General features: G+C 37.7%; 1 protein-coding gene across 1 annotated transcript in view; it reads right to left on the bottom strand.

Annotated features, from left to right (window-relative positions):
• The window catches only part of DPP10 (dipeptidyl peptidase like 10), a 513,620-nt gene that overhangs the window by 44,757 nt on the left and 447,109 nt on the right, over positions 1–21,754 (bottom strand). Inside the window, exons 18-19 of the mRNA XM_035008166.1 lie at positions 2,742–2,840; positions 2,565–2,634 (exon numbers count right to left, since the gene is read on the bottom strand). Coding sequence (XP_034864057.1) covers positions 2,565–2,634; positions 2,742–2,840 — 169 coding nt within the window. The remainder of the gene's footprint in view (positions 1–2,564; positions 2,635–2,741; positions 2,841–21,754) is intronic.

Raw genomic sequence — 21,754 nt, 5'->3', positions numbered from 1 at the left:
CATTGAAGTGGTGCTGGCTACTCTACGGGCTGCTTTCACACTGCCAGGGCTGCAGCATCCTGTATGGGGTCTGGTCAAGAGTATATTGGAGAGGGTAGTTCCACTGAAACACAGCATAGGGAGGCAGGGTGGTGGTGCTAGCAAGTTTTGAGTGCTGCTGTTTTTTTGTACGAGGGGCCCTGAAGGGGTTGGTCTGTGGAAGCTGATAATTTTAACTATTAAAACTACTAGTGCTAATAATAACTATGTTTATGGTTACAATTTATTAAACTCTAAGTGCAAGTGTTTATGCTCCACCAAACGCTATGGTGACACATCTTTAAGTTATCATCTTGTTTATTTATAAGGAAGCTGATGCTTAGAAAAATTAACCAATGTATTGTAAATCTTTGCGTTGAGATTTGAACCCAGGCCTACCTGACTCCTGAACTAGTACCTTTACTCTATTATCCTGCCTCTAAAAAAGACCTGATTATCCCTTTTCTAACAAGAGAAAATAAGACTAATCTGTATTACCCAGAATAAAGCTCATATCAGATGCCAAAACAAGTCGGTTAGCTTCTCTGACTCAAGGCTACAGAGAGAATCTGTAATTCTTGTCTACTTTTCACCCCAAAGTGTGACATTACTCTGGAGCCAGTGGACAGGCAAGTGATAATAATTGCCTACATGTCCATCTGCATGAGTGAGGCAGTGCTTCATGGAAGAATGCCTAAAAGGGTTCCTTTCCCTGAGAACCACCTGTCCCCCCAAAGTGAATAAAAAGAACAGCCTCTTTTCCCAACGAGAGAGATGACTGAGACAGAATATAGGGTTAAGAATTTTTTTCCTTTTTTTTTGGTCTCATTTTAATGCCTTAAATATTTTCCTCAATAAAACACACACATACTTCAAATAGGAATTGAAGAAAAGTAGGTGAAAGAGAAGGGACAAAAAAGGAATTGTAAAAGAGCAAATAAGAACTTCCGCAGGAAGTCACCAAGAACTTTCAAGGTCTTCTGGTTATTTAGAGACAAAGGAGAAGGGTCTGGGCATGAGAAACTAGATGAGGTCAAGACATTAACAGTAAGAATAAATACCAGAATTTGGGGAAATATTAAGTTTAATGTTTTCTGTGTTTAGCTGCTTAAAATTAAGTGACAGATTGTTTCTATTAAAGAATCTACAATCTGTAAAAAATAATGAACTATAATCAAAATAATTAAAGCAATCATGTGCATGGCACTTTACATGCTGTATTTCATATAATCTAAAAAGCAGCCTTAAAACATAGACTGTACTTTAATGCTTGTTTTATATTTGGAGAAACTGAGCCTTAAATGAGGTTAAGCAACTTGCTTAAGGACACCGCTAAGAAATTGACAAAACTGGAATTTAGAGCCAGGAACTTTGATTTCATAGACTGAACACTTATCTTCTATATTCAGTAGTCAACAAGTAATGCTGTTTTCATTTCTCTTTTCCTAATAAGGTTCTGATATAATTTTAGACAACTTTAAGCATTGTCCTAGCAATATATGCTGGCTGGGTTCTTAATAAGGAAAATAACCAATAACTCTCAGGAATAAAATGCTACATCAGTATCAAGTTAGTCAACCATTAGATGTTAGGGGTCTCTGTGCCCAGTACTATTTCAGAGTTTGATCTCATAGAAAGTATGAATGAATTCAATTCCAAAGTCAATTCTAAGTTGGAAAAAACTAAAAGGTTTTCTGAGCATGGGAGGTGCTTCCTGCTGGCCATGAATCCAAGAAGGAAAACTGGCAGGAGTGATATAAATATAACCAATGGTTTCAGCAGTGGAAATCAGTGTTTCCTCAATGTTGCATAAGCAACTGATAAAGAGCGTAGGGCCTGACTGTGACAACACAGATGCACCTTTGGCATTATCCTAAGTGAAATAAGCCAGTCACAAAGGTCAAATACTGCATGAATCCACTCTCAAAAGGCATCTAAAATAATCAAACTCCTAGAAGCAGAGAGTAGAATGGTGTTTGCCAGGGGAGGGGGAAATGGGGAGTTGTTATTCAATGGGTATAAAATTTTAGTCATGCAAGATGAGTTCTACAGATTTGCTATGCAACACTGTGCTTATAGTTAACAATACTTTATTGTGCATTTAAGATTTGTCAAGAGAGTAGATCTCATATTAAGTATTCTTACAACAATTAAAAAAGTTGCTCTTATGAATGCAGCATAACTTTGATATGACAAATATATTGCAAAGAAAGAAATAGACCAATATTATATATGAAAAAAAAAAATGAGCATAGGGCTTGAGTAATTGCTAAACAGACATCCATAAGCCAAACCACATGTGTCACTATTCCCAGCAGTAACACTGAGTTCAACTTGGGAGTTAAGAAGTACAAACAAATTCCACATCCCTCCATATTGTTTTGTGGTGATGTCCTTGACGAGCTCATACCACTGACAGCTGCACAGTTAACTACACACATAGGACTTCTTCTTTTGTTTTTTAATCAGAATGCTGTCATGTGAGGCATAAGAAAAATTATAAAGCCTTTAGATTCCTTCATTTCAAAAACAAATAAAATACTTACATTATTAACAGAAGAGCATACTGGTTTCGGTCCGTAAAATCTTTGGGAAAGGACAACTGTAAAGGAAGTTCTTTTAAAGAAAGAGCAAAATATTAAAGATGGAGAGTATTTTACATGTAAAACTATAAGATTCAGAGAATGTTGTTCTTAAATAACATAGCATGCACAAAACTTTACCATAGTCGTCAATATGAAGCATTTTAATTTCTGACTTTACTATCTTCTTCTTCAGGATAGCTTCCTTCAGCATGGAATTGCTTTCCAATATAAAATATTCTATAAATCAAAAAAGTTAATTTAAATAATTACTATATGTTGATCAGGAATCAGTACAACACAACAAATAATCAGTGATTATCATTTGGCAAGCACTGTGTTAGGCACTGATTAAACTCTCATAATTTCTCTCCTGGCTGGATTACTACAACAGTTTTCTAACTGAGCTTTCTTATTCCAGTGAAATGTTCTCTATTTGCCCTATTCTTGGAATTAGCATTTACATTTTCAAAATGCAAATCTGATCGTTACTACTCTGCTTAAGAATATTTAAAAGAATACAAACTTATCTAGCACCCAATAAGATAACATTTACCATTCTGGGATTCCAATACAAAATTATGAGGCATGTAAAAAATCAGGAAAATATTACCTATAATGAGTACAAAATATAATCAATAGAAATAATGTAAATGATACAATCGATTGGCAATACCATTTAAAAAGAGAATATAATTATATCCCATGTGTTTACTAAGGTGAAAAAAAATAGGCATGAGGATATTAAGGAGAAATATGAATGAAATTTTTTAAAAAGACACAAGTTAAAATACTAAAAATTAAAAACTGCAAAATCTGATATAAAGACAATCTAAGATGAAAAAGAGTAGATGGCATTAATAGCATTTTAGGTACTGTAAAATGATTAATGAATTTGAGAATATAGCAATGGCCAATTAAAAAAAATCAAAAAAATTGACAAAACATGAAACAAACATCAGTAACTTGCTGGAATTTTGATTGATATACTAAATCTATAAATTTATTGGGAGATTTGACATACTGAAAAAAGTGAGCCCTCTAATCCATAAGTATGTATGTATATCCACTGATTTCTCTCAATCTTGGGAGAAAGCAATCAGTCTTTCAACATTAAGACATTAAGTATGGTATCAGTTGTAGTAGTTCATCTAATTAAGAAATTTCCTTTCTAGTTATTATTAATATATTGTTGTGTTTACTGTTTTTCAATTTTATCAAATACTTCTAAATCCTCAGAGTTAACAGTAAAGTGAATTACATCGACTGCTGAATGTTACAGCAATCATGGACTCTTCAGGTAAACCCCATGTACTCATAATATATTATCCTTTTATAAATTGGTAGATTTTACTTGCTAGTACTTAGTGAACTTTGTATCTATATTCATTAGAAAAAAAATTAAAGATTTTTTTTTTTAAGTAATCACTACATCTAACATGGGGCTCAAACTCATAACCTCAAGATAAAGAGTCTCACACTCTACCAACTGAGCCAAATAGGCACGTGCCACCCCCTTTTTTATTTTTATCCTTGTAAGGTTTATGCTGGATGTGGAATCTGGAATGTTGGCCTTATTTTTTCTGAGATTTTGTGTAAGTTTGGTATAAATATTATTGAATATTGCACAGAATTCACCAGTGAAGCTAACTGGAATTTTCTTTGTGGGAAGAATGTTAGTTGAAAAATTTTTTAGTAGATAATATTTATATAGTGTATTTCCTCCTGTCTGGTTGTTTAGCAATTAATGTCTTTTAAGAAATGTACCCACTTCATCAAAAATGTGAAATTCGCTACCATAAAATTACTTACAGTGTTCCATTACTATCATTCTAATGTGTGTAGGATCCACTATTAACATTTGCATTTCATTAATGAAAATAGTGTACAGTTTCTTTGATGACTCTATATAGAACTTTATAAATTTTCTTGATCTTTAAAAAACTTTGCTTTTATATATTTTCTCTACTGCTAGTCCGTTTTCTTTGTCATTTATTTCCACTCTTTATTATTTCCTCCCTTTAACTTAATTTGCTCTTCTTTTTCTATCTATTTAAAGTGGAAGTTTAGATGATTGATTTTAAAGTTTTCCTTCTTTATTAAGCAAGATTTTAGAGCCGTAAAATTCTAGTCAGATTGTCAGGTATCTCCAAATTTGAATTAGTTATATTTTCATTTTTCTGTGGCTCAAAGTATTTTCCTAAATTATTCTTTTATCTATGTATTATTTAGAACTGCAAGTCTGATAACAAAACATTCTCAGCATTTCTTCTGTATTCTTTATTTTCCCTTCACTTTTGAAGGTTATTTTCTAAGATCATTTATTCCAGGTTGAAGATTATGTTTTCTTCTCCATCATCATTTAATTAATTAACTTTAATTCCAGTATACTTAATATACAGTATTATGATAGTTACAGGCATGCAATATAATGATTCAGCAGTTATACAGTGCTCATCATGATAAGTGCACTCTTAATCCCCTTCTATTTCACCCACCCCACCTCCCACCCACTGTCCCTCTGGTAGCCATGTTTGTTTGTAGTTTTTGGTTTGTCTCTTTTTTCCCTTTGTTTTGTTTCTTAAACTCCACATATGAGTGAAGTCATATGGTATTAGTCCTTCTCTGACTGACTTCGCTTAGCATTATATTCTCTAGATCCATCCATGTTGTTGCAAATGGCAAGATTTCATTCTTTTTTATGGCTGAATAATATTCCATTGTGTGTGGGTATATCACATCCACTTTATCCATTCATCTATTGATGGACGCTTGGGCTGCTTCCATAATTTGGGTATTGTAAATAATGCTGCAATAAACGGGTGCATATAGCCTTTCAAATCAATGTTTTTGTATTCTTTGGGTAAATATCCAGTAGTGTGCTTACTGGATTGTATGGTAGTTGTCGTTTTAATTTTTTGAGGAACCTCCATACTGCTTTCCAGAGTGGCTGCAACAGTTTGCATTCCCATCAACAGTGCATGAGGATTCCATTTTCTCCACACCCTTGCCAACACTTGCTGTTTCTTGTGTTGCTGATTTTAGCCATTCTGACAGGAGTGAAGTGATACTTCATTGTGGTTTTGATTGATTTGCATTTCTCTGATAATAAGTGATGTTGAACATCTTTTCATGTGTCTGTTGGCCATCTGAATGTCTTCTTTGGAGAAATGTCTGTTTATGTCTTCTGCCCAGTTTTTAAGATTGAATTGATTGATTGATTGATCTGACAGAGAGAGAATGAGCACAAACAGGGACATGGCAGGCAGAGGGAGAGAGAGAAGCAGGCTCCCCATGGACAAAGAGCCCAAACCCTGGGATCATGACTGGAGCCAAAGGCAGACGCCTAACCGACTGAGCCACCCAAGCACCCCGTCTGCCCACTTTTTAATTGGGTTATTTGTTTTTGGGGTGCTGAGTTATATCAGATCTTTATATATTTTGGATACTAACCCTTTATTGGATATGTCATCTGCAAATATCTCCTCCAATTCTGTAGGTTGTCTTCTACTTTTGTTTCCTTCACTGTGCAGAAACTTTTTATTTTGATGTAGTCCCAATAGTTCATTTTTGCCTTGTTTCCTTTGCCTCAGGAGACATAATTAGAAAAATGTTGCTATGGCCAATGTAAAAGAAATTACTGCCTGTGCTCTATTCTAGGATTTTATGATTTCATGGCTCACATTTAGGTCCTTATTTTGAGTTTATTTTTGTGTCTGGTGTAAGAAAGTGGTCCAGTTTCATTCTTTTGCATGTAGTTGTCCAGTTTTCTCAACACCATTTGTTGAAGAGATGGCCTTTTTTCAAATGCATTAGCTTGCCTCTTGTTGAAGACTGATTGACCATATAAACATGGGTTTATTTCTGGTCTTTCTATTCTGTTCTATCGATCTATGCATCTATTTTGTGCCAGTACCATATTTTTTTGATCACTACAGATTTGTAATATAACTTGAGGTCTGTAATCGTGACTCCTCCAGCTTTTTCAAGACTGTTTTGACTCTTTTGTGATTTTATACAAATTTTAGGATTGTTCTAGGTCTTTGAAAAATGTTGTTCATCTTTTGATAGAGATTTCATTAAATCTGTAGATTCCTTTGGGTTGTATGGACATTTTAACAATATTTGTCCTTCCAATCCATGAGCATGGAATATCTTTCCATTTCTTTGTGTCCTCTTCAATTTCTTTCATCAGTGTTTTATGGTTTTCAGAGCATAGGTGTTTCACGCCCTTGATTCATTTTATTCCTGTGAATTTTATAATTTTTGGTACATTTTTAAAAGGGACTATTTAATTTCTTTTTGCTGCTTTATTATTAGTGTATAGAAATGGAACAAATTTCTGTATATTGATTTTCTATCCTGCAACCTTAAATTCACTTATCAGTTCTAGTAGTTTTGGGTGGAGTATTGGGTTTGCTATATATGGTATGTCATCTGCAAATAGTGAACATTTTACTTATTCCTTACCAATTTGGATATTTTTCATTTCTTTTTGTCTGATTCCTGTAGCTAGGATTTCCAGTATTATGTTGAATTAAAGTGGTGAGAGTGGACATCCCTGTCTTGCTCCTGATCTTAAAGAAACTGCTCTCAGTCTTTTATCATTGAGGGTGTTGTTAGCTGTGGGTTTTTCATATAAGGCCTTTATTATGTTCAGGTATATGCCCTACTTTATTGAGGGTTTCTAGCATATTGTACTTTGTCAAATGCTTTTCTGCATCTATTGAAATGAGGATATGGTTTTTATCCTTTATTTCTGTGATATGATGTATCACGTTGATTGCTTTGTGATTGTTGAACTACCCATGCATCCTGGCAATAAAACCTACTTGATCATAGTGAATGATTTTTTTATGTATTGTTGCATATGGTTGGCTGGTATTTTGTTGAGCATTTTGGCATCTATGTTCATCAGTGATATTGGCCTGTAGTTCTTTTTTCATAGTGTCTTTATCTAGTTTTGGTGTCAGGGTAATGCTAGCCTCATGGAATAAAGCTAGGCAGATTTCCTTCCTCTTCTGTTTTTTGGAATAGTTTGAGAAGAATACATATTAACTCTTCTTTAAGTGTTCAGGAGAACTCACCTGTGAAGTCATGTGGTCCCGGACTTTTGTTTGTTTGGAGTTTTTTGATTAGTGATTCAATTTCATTGCTGGTTTTTGGTCTGTTCAAATTTTCAATTTCTTCCTGATGCAGTTTTGGGAGGTTATATGTTTCTTGGAATTTATCTATTTCTTCTAGGTTCTCCAATTTGTTGGCATATAATCATTCTCTTATAATTCTTTTTATATCTGTGGTATCAGTAGTTATTTCTCCTCTTTCATTTCTGATTTTTTTTTTTTGAGTATTCTCTTACTTTCTCAATTTATTTGCTTATTGATGTATTGACTTTGATGAGTACTGCTATAGGTTTGTCAATTTTGTTAATCTTTTTTATTTTTTTAAGATTTTTATTTATTTATTTGACAGAGAGAGACACAGCGAGAGAGGGAACACAAGCAGGGGGAGTGGGAGAGGGAGAAGCAGGCTTCTCGCGGAGCAGGGGGCCCGATGTGGGGCTTGATCCCAGGACCCTGGGATCATGACCTGAGCCGAAGGCAGACACTTAAAGACTGAGACACCCAGGTGCCCCAATTTTGTTAATGTTTTCAAAGAACTAGCTCCTGGGAAACGCTTCAGATCTCCTTCTAGTCTTAATGATAGCCTTGCTGGATAGAGTTGTTGTTGGTTTTTCTTGGCATATTTTTTTCCTTTCAGCATTTTGAACATATTATGTCCCTCCCCTCTGACCTGCAAAGTTTCTTGCTGAAAAATCAGCTGATAGCCTTATGGGGTTTCTCTAGTATACATTTGTTTTCTTTTCTATATAATTGTTTTCTTTTCTCTTGCTGCTTTTAATATTCTTTTCTTTTTATTGTTATGTTAATCACCATACATTACATCATCAGTTTTTGATGTAGTGTTCCATGATTCATTGTTGGTGCATAACACCCCGTGCTCCATGCAGAACGTACCCTCTTTAATACCCATAACCAGGCTAACCCATCCTCCCACTCCCCTCCCCTCTAAAACCCTCAGTTTGTTTTTTAGAATCAATTGTCTCTCATGGTTCGTCTCCCCTTCTGATTTCCCCCCTTCATTCTTCCCCTCCTGCTATCTTCTTCTTTTTTTTTTTTTCTTAACATATATTGCATTATTTCTTTCAGAGGTACAGATCTGTGATTCAACAGTCTTGCACAATTCACAGCACTCACCATAGCACATACCCTCCCCAATGTCTATCACCCAGCCACCCCATCCCTCCCACCCCACCCCCGACTCCAGCAACCCTCAGTTTGTTTCCTGAGATTAAGAATTCCTCATATCAACTGGAGGGTATTATGTTGAGTGAAATAAGTCAAAAAGAGAAAGACATGTATCATATGATCTCACTGATATGAGGAATTCTTAATCACAGGAATCAAACTGAGGGTTGTTGGAGTGGGGGGTGGGGTGGGAGGGATGGGGTGACCGGGTGATAGACACTGGGGAGGGTATGTGCTCTGGTAAGCGCAGTGAATTGTGCAAGACTGTTGAATCTCAGATCTGTACCTCTGAAACAAATAATGCAATATATGTTAAGAAAAAAAAAAAGAAGAAGAAGAAGAAGGTAGCGGGAGGGGAAGAATGAAGCGGGGGAAATCGGAGAGGTAGACGAACCATGAGAGACGATGGACTCTGAAAAACAAACAGGGTTCTAGAGGGGAGGGGGATGGGAGGATGGGTTAGCCTGGTGGTGGGTATTGAGGAGGGCACATTCTGCATGGAGCACTGGGTGTTGTGCACAAACAATGAATCATGGAACTCTTCATCTAAAACTAATGATGTAATGTATGGGGATTAACATAAGAATAAAAAATAAAAAAAAAAAAGAATTCCTCATATCAGTGAGGTCATATGATACATGTCTTTCTCTCATTGACTTATTTCACTCAGCATAACACCCTCCAGTTCCATCCAGATCATTGCAAATGGCAAGATCTCATTCCTTTTGATGGCTGCATAATATTCCATTATATATATATACCACATCTTCTCTATCCATTCAATCTGTCGATGGACATCTTGGCTCTTTCCACAGTTTGGCTATTGTGGACATTGCTGCTATACACATCGGGGTGCACGTACCTCTTTGGATCCCTACATTTGTATCTTTGGGGTAAAAAGCCAGTAGTGCAATTGCTGGGTTGTAGGGTAGCTCTATTTTCAACTTTCTGAGGAACCTCCATATTGTTTTCCAGAGTGGTTGCACCAGCTTGCATTCCCACCAACACTGTAGGAGGGTTCCCCTTTCTCCACATCCCTGCCAACATCTGTCATTTCCTGACTTGTTAATTTTAGGCATTCTGACTGGTGTGAGGTGGTATCTCATTGAGGTTTTGATTTGGATTTCCCTGATGCCGAGTGATGTTGAGAACTTTTTCATGTGTCTGTTGGCCATTTGGATGTCTTCTTTGGAAAAATGTCTGTTCATGTCTTCTGCCCATTTCTGGATTGGATTCTTTGTTCTTTGGGTGTTGAGTTTGATAAGTTCTTTATAGATTTTGGATACTAGCCCTTTATCTGATATGTCATTTGCAAATATCTTCTCCCATTCTGTCGGTTGTCTTTTGGTTTTGTTGACTGTTTCTTTTGCTTTGCAAAAGCTTTTTATCTTGATGAAGTTCCAATAGTTCATTTTTGCCCTTGCTTCCCTTGCCTTTCTTGATGCTTCTAGGAAGAAGTTGCTGCGGCTGAGGTTGAAGAGGTTGCTGCCTGTGTTCTCCTTTAGGATTTTGATGGACTCCTGTCTCACATTTAGGTCTTTCAACCATTTGGAGTCTATTTTTGCGTGTGGTGCAAGGAAAGGGTCCAGTTTCATTCTTCTGCGTGTGGCTGTCCAATTTTCCCAACACCATTTGTTGAAGAGACTGTCTTTGTTCCATTGGACATTCTTTCCTGCTTTGTCAAAGATGAGTTGCCCATAGAGTTGAGGGTCCATTTCTGGGCTCTCTGTTCTGTTCCATTGATCTGTGTGTGTGTTTTTGTGCCAGGACCATACTGTCTTGATGATGACAGCTTTGTAATAGAGCTGGAAGTCCGGAATTGTGATGCTGCCACCTTTGCTTTTCTTTTTCAACTTTCCTCTGGCTATTCGGGGTCTTTTGTGGTTCCACACAGATTTTAGGATGATTTGTTCCATTTCTTTGAAAAAAGTAGACGGTATTTTGATGGGGATTGCATTGAATGTGTAGATTGCAGGTAGCATTGACATCTTCACAATATTTGTTCTTCCAATCCATGAGCATGGAACATTTTTCCATTTCTTTGTGTCTTCCTCAATTTCTTTCATGAGTATTTTATAGTTTTCTGAGTCCAGATCCTTTGTCTCTTTGGTTAGATTTATTCCTAGGTATCTTATGGTTTTGGGTGCAATTGTAAATGGGATCGACTCCTTCATTTCTCTTTCTTCTGTCTTGCTGTTGGTGTATAGGAATGCCACTGACTTCTGTGCATTGATTTTGTATCCTGCCACTTTACTGAAGTCCTGTATAAGTTCTAGCAGTTTTGGGGTGGAGTCTTTTGGGTTTTCCACATAAAGTATCATATCATCTTCAAAGAGTGAGAGTTTGACTTCTTCTTTGCCAATTTGGATGCCTTTGATTTCTTTTTGTTGTCTGATTGTTGTGGCTAGGACTTCTAGTACTATGTTGAATAGCAGTGGTGATAGTGGACATCCCTGCCACGTTCCTGACCTTAGGGGGAAAGCTCTCAGTTTTTCCCCATTGAGAATTATACTCATTGTAGGTTTTTCATATGTGGCTTTTATGATATTGAGGTATGTACCCCTCTATCCCTATACTCTGAAGAGTTTTGATCAAGAAAGGATGCTGTACTTTGTCAAATGCTTTTTCTGCATCTGTTGAGAGGATCATATGATTCTTGTTCTTTCTTTTGTTAAATTATTGTATCACGTTGATTGATTTGTGGATGTTGAACCAACCTTGCAGCCCAGGGATAAATCCCACTTGGTCATGGTGAATAATCCTATAATGTACTGTTGGATCCTATTGGCTAGTATTTTGGTAAGAATTTTTGCATCCATGTTCATCAGGGATATTGGTCTGTAATTCTCCTTTTTGATGGGGTCTTTGTCTGGTTTGGGGATCAAGGTAATGGTGGCCTCCTAAAACGAGTTTGGAAGTTTTCCTTCCATTTCTATTTTTTGGAACAGTTTCAGAAGAATAGGTATTAATTCCTCTTTAAATGTTTGGTAGAATTCCCCTGGGAAACGATCTGGCCCTGGGCTTTTGTTTGTTGGGAGATTTTTGATGACTGCTTCAATTTCCTTAGTGGTTATAGGTCTGTGCAGGTTTTCTATTTCTTCCTGGTTCAGTTTTGGTAGTTGATACATCTCTAGGAATGCATCCATTTCTTCCAGGTTATTTAATTTGCTGGCATAGAGTTGCTCATAATATGTTCTTATAATTGTTTGTATTTGTTTGGTGTTGGTTGTGATCTCTCCTCTTTCATTCATGATTTTGTTGATTTGGGTCATTTCTCTTTTCTTTTTGATAAGTCTGGCCAGGGGTTTATCAATCTGGTTAATTCTTTCAAAGAACCAGCTCCTAGTTTCGTTAATCTGTTCTGTTCTTTTAGTTTCTATTTCGTTGATTTTTGCTCTGATCTTTATTATTTCTCTTTTCCTGCTGGGTTTAGGCTTTATTTGCTGTTCTTTCTCCAGCTCCTTTAGGTGTAGGGTTAGGTTGTGTATTTGAGACCTTTCTTGTTTCTTGAGAAAGGCTTGTATTGCTATATACTTTCCTCTTAGGACTGCCTTTGCTGCATCCCAAAGATTTTGAATAGTTGTGTTTTCATTTTCATTGGTTTCCATGTATTTTTTTAATTCTTCTTTAATTTCCTGGTTGACCCATTCGTTCTTTAGTAGGATGCTCTTTAGCCTACATGTATTTGAGTTCTTTCCGACTTTCCTCTGTGACTGCGTTCTAGTTTCAAAGCATTGTGGTCTGAAAATAGGCAGGGAATGATCCCAGTCTTTTGGTACCGGTTGAGACCTGATTTATGACCTAGGATGTGATCGATTCTGGAGAATGTTCCATGGGCACTAGAGAAGAATGTGTATTCCATTGTTTTGGGATGGAATGTTCTGAATATGTCTGTGAAGTCCATTTGGTCCAACCTGTTATTTAAATTCTTTATTTCCTTGTTGATCTTTTGCTTAGATGATCTGTCCATTTCCGTGAGGGGGGTGTTAAAATCCCCCACTATTATTGTATTGTTGTCGATGTGTTTCTTTGCTTTTGTTATTAATTGCCTTATGTAATTGGCTGCTCCCATGTTAGGGGCATAGATATTTACAACTGTTAGATCTTCTTGATGGATGGACTCTTTAGGTAGGATATAGTGTCCTTTCTCATCTCTTATTACAGTCTTTCATTTAAAATCTAATGTGTCTGATACAAGGATTGCTACCCCAGCTTTCTTTTGGTGTCCATTAGCATGGTAAATGTTTTTCCATGTCCTCACTTTCAATCTGGGGGTGTCTTTGGGTCTAAAATGAGTCTCTTGCAGACAGCATATCGATGGGTCTTGTTTTTTAATCCAGTCTGATAGCCTGTGTCTTTTGATTGGGGCATTTAGCCCATTTACATTCAGGGTAACTATGGAAAGATTTGAATTTAGTGCCATTGTATTGCCTGTAAGGTGAGTGTTACTGTATATTGTCTGTGTTCCTTTCTGGTCTATGTTGCTTTTAGGCTCTCTCTTTGCTTAGAGGACCCCTTTCAATATTTCTTGTAGGGCTGGTTTCATGTTTGCAAATTCCTTTAGTTTTTGTTTGTCCTGGAAGCTTTTTATCTCTCCTTCTATTTTCAATGAGAGCCTAGCTGGATATAGTATTCTTGGCTGCATATTTTTTTCATTTAGTGCTCTGAATATATATCATGCCAGTCCTTTCTGGACTGCCAGGTCTCTGTGGATAGGTCTGTTGTCAATCTAATGTTTCTGCCATTGTAGGTAACATATCTCTTCTCCCGAGCTGCTTTCAGGATTTTCTCTTTGTCTCTGAGACTCGTAGGTTTTGCTATTAGATGTCAGGGTGTTGACCTATTTTTATTGATTTTGAGAGGGGTTCTCTGCCTCGTGGATTTTGATGCCTGTTTCCTTCCCCACATTAGGGAAGTTCTCTGCTATAATTTGCTCCAGTATACCTTCTCCCCCTCTCTCTCTTTCTTCTTCTGGGATCCCAATTATTCTAATGTTGTTTCGTCTTACGGTATCGTTTATCTCTCAGATTCTGCCCTCGTGATCCAGTAGTTGTTTATCTCTCTCTTTCTCAGCTACTTCATTTTCCATCATTTGGTGTTCTATATAACTGATTCTCTCTTCTGCCTCATTTATCCTAGCAGTTAGCACCCCCATTTTTGATTGCATCTCATTAATAGCCTTTTTGATTTCAACTTGGTTAAATTTTAGTTCTTTTATTTCTCCAGAAAGAGTTTCTCTAATAACGTCCATTTTTTTTCAAGCCCAGCTTATATCTTTAAAGTGATGATTCCGAACTCTAGATCTGACATTGTACTAATGTCCGTATTGAGTAGGTCCCTAGCACTCATTACTACCTCTTGTTCTTTTTGTTGAGGTGATTTTTTCCATCTTGTCATTTTGTCCAGAGGAGAACAGATGAATGAGAGAACATAATGCTAACAGGGTAACAACATCCCCAGAAAATATACTCTAAACAAATCAGAAAAGACCTGAAGCCAGCGGAAAAGAAAGTGAAAGAAAAAAGAAAAAGAAAATGATAAAAGCAAACAAAAACAGAACAAAACAAAAAATACAGAATATGATCAAATATGATCAGGCTGGTTCATAGATCAGTGCCCCACACTAGATTTTGGGTGTATTTTGGTCTGTTAGAAGACAGTGCCTCCCAAAATTTTAAAGAAAGAAAAACTTATATACGTACAAAAATAAGGGTTGATATGATGAAGGGATGGAATATGACTCTAAAGATGAAAATTATAAAAAAATTTATTAAAGGAATTGATAATTTTAAAAAAACAAAAAAGGATTAAAAAAAAAAAAAGAGAGAATGTGATCAGGCAGGAGACCAGAACAAAGCCATATACTAGAGATTTAGGGTATATTTTGATCTGTTAGAAGAAACTGTATCTCAAAATTTTAAAGAGAGAACAACTTATATATATAAGCCAAAAATAAGGGTACCTACTATGAAGGGATAGAATATGACTCTAAAAATGAAAAATAAAAATGTTTGTTTAAAAAAAGGGATTGAGGGGCGCCTGGGTGGCTCAGTTGTTTAAGCGACTGCCTTCGGCTCAGGTCATGATCCTGGAGTCCCAGGATTGAGTCCCGCATTGTGCTCCCTGCCCAGCAGGGAGTCTGCTTCTCCCTCTGACCCTTCCCCCTCTCATGCTCTATCTCATTCTCTCTCTCAAATAAATAAAATCTTTAAAAAAAAATTAAAAAAAATAAAAAAGGGATTGATAAGATGTTGGTTGAAAAGGGAAAAAGAAAAATTCAAAGAAAAAAAACTTAAAAAAAATTAACTTTGAAAGACTAAAGAATCATGGTAAAAAAGCCATGAATTCTATGTATAGTATTCCCCTAGCGCTGGAGTTCTGCCGTTCTCATTGATCGGTAAACTTGGTCTTGGCTGGCTGTTCTTGCTGATCTTCTGGGGGAGGGGCCTGTTGCCGTGGTTCCCAAATGTCTTTGCCGGAGGCGGAATTGCCCTGCCCTTGCCGGTCCAGGCTAAGTTACCTGCTCAGGTTTGCTCTCGGGAGCTTTTGTTCCTTGCAAGCTTTCTGTACAGCTTTGGAGGCCGAGAGTGAAAATGGCAGCCTCCCAATCTCCGCCCAGAGGAGCCGAGAACTCGGGGCCCCACTCCTCAGTGAGCCCCCAGAGAAAAGCAGTCAATCACTCTCGTCTCCCTGGTCTTAGGTCACACTCTGTGCTCACCTGGCCTGTGACCGAGCGTTTCTCTCTGGCACCCGACCCCGTGTGGAGTCTCCAAACCCCGATGATCCCTGCAGTGCGCTCCCGTGCCGCTCCTCCCCGGGGGAGGAAGGGGAGTCTCCCTGGTTCTGCCACTTGTCGGGTCCCTTGTTGTGGCCCGACTGTGCTGCAGATCACGGGTTATGGCAACGCCGAGCTGAGAGCCCGCACCTCGGTTCCATCTCTGCAGCTGGCTTCCCCGCTCTGATAACCTGGAGCTCTACTGCACTCAGACACCCCCAGTCTTCCTATGACCCCGAGGGTCCTGAGAGCACACTGTCCTGTGAGGGTTCCACCCCCTGCTTAGCCACTGGAGTGACGTCCCTCAGCAGAGCCGACTTCTAAAAGTTCCGATTTTGTGCTCCACCGCTGTATCACTTGCCAGAAGCGGCGTACAGAGGCCCCCTCCCCCGCAGTCTATCCTCCCGAATATCACCTCTGATTCACTTCTCCGCCTGTCCTGCCTTCCAGAAAGTGGTTGCTTTTCTGTTCAGAGTTATTGCTATTCTTTTCTTCGATCTCCTGTTGAGTTTGTAGGTGTTCAGAATGGTTTGATCCCTGTCCAGCTGAATTCCTGAGGCCAGAGGAAATCCAGGTCTCCTACTCCTCCTCCATCTTGCTCCGCCTTAATAATCTCTTTATTGCTACTTTTTGCCATTTCAGTTACTTTGTGTCTTGCTGTGGACCTTCTTGGATTTAGTTCAGAGGGGGCTCTCTGTGCCTCTTGGATATGGATGTCTATTTCCTTCCCTAGATATGGGAAGTTTTCAGCTATTTCTTCAGATAAATTTTCTGTACCCTTTTCTCTCTCTCTTCTCCTGGGATCCCAATAATGTGAATGCTGTTGATTTAAATCTATTCTTGTTTTGTATAACTTTTTTTCTCTCACCTGCTTAGTTTGATTGCTTTCAATTACTCTGTCCTCCAGGTCCATTCTTCTTCCTGTGGTCTACTATATTCTGTCTAGTGTGTTTTTAATTTCATTTATTGAGTTCATACCGATTGTATTTTTTTTCTGTGTTTTCTTTAAGTTTCTCAATGATGTCCTCTACTCTTTTCTCAGGTCCAGCAAATATCTTTATGATCATTACTTTAAATTCTCTATCAGGTGTATTACTTGTGTCTATTTCAGTTAGGTCATTTGCTATGATTTTGTCCTTTTATTTGTGACCTACTTCCTTTTCCCATTTTGTCTAAATCTTTATATCTGTTTCTGTATGCTAGGAAAGTCAGCTATGTCTCCTGCCTTATGAAGGAGAGGTCCTGTAATGCAGTGTCTCCAGTTCACCAGAACCTGGCACTTGAGGGGTGATTCCTATGTGTGTTGCGTATGCCCTGCTGTTGTGGCCGAGTTGCTTTTTCCTTCAGTCCAGTCATCTGCAATGGCTTTCTTTGCCTGTGGTGGGCAGTGCTTGGTCTTTTTTGTGTTAGTGGGCCAGTCTTGGGCTGCCTTGGTCTTGAGTTTTGTGAGACCAACCATTTGCCAGAGGTAACAGTAGCACCAAACTGCAGGATGCTTACCTGTTTTGTCCCCCTGAGAAGCTTTTATTGGTGGGCAGGGCCTGTAGTCAGACCAGCTGTCTGTCCCTTGCCCACTGCTGGGGCCATAGGTGGAGTGGTGTGTGTGGTTATCTTCTCCTGTTCCTGTGTCACTTTGGAGTGGTGCTAGCCCCTGTTGGCGTGCTTGCACATTGCTGGGCTTGTGGCACCTCTTTGGAAGGGCTCTGGCTAAGAGCATTTTGGAGGGGTTGACTCTGCAAAGGGGAAGGGTCCACAAACTCTGTGGGGGGAGGGGATCTGCATTCACTAAGACTAAGGCCAGCCTGGCTGGAGAGGTCAGATCTGAAGTGCAGGGGGTGAGGGAGGTGCAGGGCATGCAGTGTTATCAAGGAGGGAGTATCTGGGCTTCTCTGATTCCTGCAGGTCGCCCTGTGTTTATGCTGGTAGGTGGAAGTAGGTAATGGTGCCCACCAGCTCCTGTTTCTGAAGAAGTCTCTCAGGGGTCCCTGACCTTCCATCACACTCGTGAGATTAGTGAAGAAAGCCCCCTTCTGTATGCCCCAGGCATTTTTCAAACTGCGGCTTCCATGCTATATCTCTGTGGGCTGTTTGTTATGCTGTCTCTTTAAGGGCGGGGACGGATTCCTCTTGCCCTCCAGGTTCTCCCAGAGCTGAAACCAATTATTTTTATAGTTTCAGGTTTTGAGTCTCTTTGGTTGTAAGAACTCATGAAATTCAGCCCCTCTGGCTTTCAAAGTCAAATGTTTGGAGAGTCCACACAGGGAAGACAAATTCCCCTGTATGAGAGTACATCTCTCCCCTCTCCATTCCAGCAGCATCCCTCCCACCCACAGACAGCCCCATGTGTCCCTTTAGTTGTAGAATTTGTTCTCCTAGTCTTCCTGTCATTTTCTGGGTTATTTATACTGATGTAAATGTTACCTATTTGTATCCCTGAGATGAATTGTGCTTTGGGTTGTCCTAATCTGCCATCTTTTCTGGAATTCTTCCATCATCATCTTAAAGATTTTGCTCTATTTTTTTCTTCTTTCCTTTCTTTTCTCTTCCTTTCCTTTTTTTTTTTTTTTTTTTCCTGATGAGACCTTTGCAGTAATTCTTGCCTTCACTACCATGTATGTAATGTGTGGATATATAGGTGTCCTTTTATTTTTGATGATATAAGGTTTAATTTGTTGTGTTTTTAAATCACCTTTTCTGTTGGGATACATCTCGCTTGAGGTTTGTTGAGCAATTCTATACTTTTCATCTTATTTGGATTTGGCCATTATTTCATCAAATATTTCTTCTTACGTGCCTCCCCTTTTGACTCTAGTTAAAAACATCATATATATACGATGGCCTGCATTATACCATACATATATATATATATATATATATATATATATATATATAATACAAAGTATTATATATATATATATATACATATATGCCTACATTAACTAGGCTCTGTTCATTTCTTTCATTATCTGGAGGTTTCTATTGATGTTTCAAGTTCACTGATCCGTTTTTTATAGTGTCTAATTTGCTTTTAGTATTTTCCAGTGAAGTTTGTATTTCAGATTTTTTTTTTTTTTTAAGGATTTATGTATTTATTTGAGAGGAGAGAGAGCACACGCAGGGGGAGCGACAGGCAGAGGGAGAAGCAGGCTCCCCGCTGAGCAAGGAGCCCAATGCAGGACTCGATCCCAGGACCCTGGGATCATGACCTGAGTGGAAGGCAGATGCTTAACTGACTGCACCACACAGGCATCCCAATTTCAGATATTTTAAGTTCATGAAGTTCCTTTAAAAAATACCCCATTTATATTCACACTGTATTCATTTTTTCTTGACTTTCAAAATCATATTTATAATAGTTGGTTTATTGTATTTGTCAGAAGGTTCCATCTCTCTCATTTCTGAGTCTGTCTGTTCACAGTAGCTTTTTTTCCCCAGTTATGAGTCACATTTTCTAGCTTCCTCACACACCCAGTAATGTTTTACTGGATTCTGACCATTTACAGTGTTTTGGATTTTATTCTATTATTTTGGAAGTTGTTGGACTTTGTTCCAGCAGGTGTTTAGGCTCTTTGCAGGCAGCTAAATCATTTCAATACTTTTAAAAATATCTCATTTGGTGTAGGTTTGGGTGATCTCTGCTGTGTGACTAGCGTAGCCCTACTACGAAGGCATGACTCTTGTGGGCTGTCTCCTGCACATTCCAGTATTCTTTTTTTTTTAAGATTTTATTTATTTATTTGAGAGAGAGAGAATGAGAGAGAGAGAAAGCACATGAGAGGGGGAAGGGTCAGAGGGAGAAGTAGGCTCCTCGCCGAGCAGGGAGCCCGATGTGGGACCCGATCCAGGGACTCCAGGATCATGACCTGAGCCGAAGGCAGTTGCCCAACCAACTGAGCCACATTCTGCCTGGTTGGAACTTTTAGCACATGCCAGCGCTTTTGAAGCTCTGGCCTTTCCCAGATACATGCTCAGCTAGGGATTTTCTGCAGTAGACTCAAGATGATCCCCTGAAGCACTATTAAGATTTCTGGGCTCTTTTCTCCATTTCTCCTCCTCTTTTCCAGTGTATTTGTCCATGTTCTCAACATTCCAAAATCTTCAGCCTTTCTGAACTCCAATGTCCATCCTCATTCTGACTCTAAGATACCATTACACTCTTCTTGCATTGTTCTTCATTGCACTGAGATTCAGAAAATGATTCCAGCCAGAAAGCCAGGGCAATTACAACATTATTCTTCCAGGGATCAAAGTCCTACCTTGACTATTGTCACATACTTGAAAATTGTTTGTTTTTTATATATTTTATCCAGTTTTTCTCTTTTCCTTCCCCCCCCCCTTCCTTTCTGGCAACAGGCTGTTTCTACTTTGAGTTACTCCATGGCCAGAATACAAATTTATTTTTTAATTGTGGGTGGTTTATCATTGATACTTTAAATCCAAACTCCTTAGAGTAAAACATAAGACTTTTATGACCTGTCTCCAGCTTGCCCCTATTGCCTATATCCTTTTTCTTTTTTTCTTAAATGTTTTGTTCCAGCCACATGGGACAACCTTTATCTTGCATGTTTGAATATTTTTATGCCTTCATGTTAGTATGTTTACATTCTTTTGCCTTTCTGCTGACTTGCTGTCTTGGAATTATGTCCACTTCTGTCAGAGAAATTATCGTATTCTATTAGAACCATCTAACTTTGTTTCCTGCACTGTACTCTGAATTCTACATGTGATTTCAGGCACATCAGACCACATCTCTTGTAAATAAATGTCATTTGTTACAATACAGATTTGGGAAATGAGATGTTCTCAGAGGTTTATTCTATCCCTAAAATGTAAGAAGTTTTAGATTACCTAAAGAGCATATTTTCAAGGAAGCTATCATAAACATTCAGTTATAAAATTTAAAATGTGAATACCTAAACTCTGTATACTTTCACCAAAGATTCAGCATTTATAACCTAAGAACGATCATAAAAATGCACTTAATTGTGGATAAAACCATTTGTTTTGTATTTAGAGGAAGCAATAACTACAATAGGACAGCTTTTTGAAGAATAAATCTTAGTAAATTTTTACCTTTATACCTCTAACTAAACTACAGATCTTGTTGACTATTTTTTTAAATAAATGAACAATAGTTTATTGTATTAAAATGACTGACAATTTAATAAATGGATACAGCCAGAGGCACCAATATGAGTATACTAATAATTTCTCATGGTTTCTCTTAATTATCAAATGTCAGTGATAAACCTAATTACATGTATTTAGGGACAGTTGAGAAATTTTTACTTCTAAATCAAAGGCTACTCATTTATTCATGGGGAAAAAAAAAATCCATGGTCACAGGGAAATAAGTTCTATTTAAGGAAAAAATATAGGAAATACTAAAGCCATTTTTGAAAATATTAAGAGCAGACAGCTTTTTTTTCACGATAAATTTGCAAAACACGTAATACGCCGTTTTTTTGGTGAAATAGTTTGAAGAGGAAGGAATGTTAAGACATGGTTTTAAGCATGGGATTGAAAAGAGAAGAAAATGAAAACAAAACTGGGAAGAAGAAAGGGAGAGAGGATGAGAACAAGAGATGGGATGGAGAAAAAGGAAACAAGCATATATGCAAAATTAAGGAGAAAGAAAATGGTAATGATATGAGACAAAGGACCTTTGAAATATTAACTAAGTAAAATTTTGCATATTTATACCTTAACTCACTGAGCATTTTAATGAAGAGTTTCTTTTTCATTATAAAAGTAATATATATATAAAAAAAATACTTGTTCATTGCAGAACATGAGGCAAATATTCAAGAAGAAAGAACAAAAATCACCTGGAAGGCTGCTAGCCAAATGCAAGAATTTTAACATTTGTGAGCATTATTTTCTTAAATTTTTAGATGCATTTTCAAACAGCTTTGTTAGAGTGGCATAAACATTTGGACTCCTTAATCACTTGGAACTCTAGCTTAAACATTTTTGAAGAACTTTTGTCAACATTTTTAATCCTAGTAGGAAACTGATAGTGACTTTATTAGAATGATTTGATAACATTTTAATTAAGAACTATTTACAAA

This window comes from Mirounga leonina, unplaced genomic scaffold, assembly GCF_011800145.1.
Source record: "Mirounga leonina isolate KUSES-001 unplaced genomic scaffold, KU_Mleo_1.0 Mir_151, whole genome shotgun sequence".
Lineage (NCBI taxonomy): Eukaryota > Metazoa > Chordata > Mammalia > Carnivora > Phocidae > Mirounga > Mirounga leonina.
This window is presented reverse-complemented; position numbering and strand designations above follow the sequence as displayed.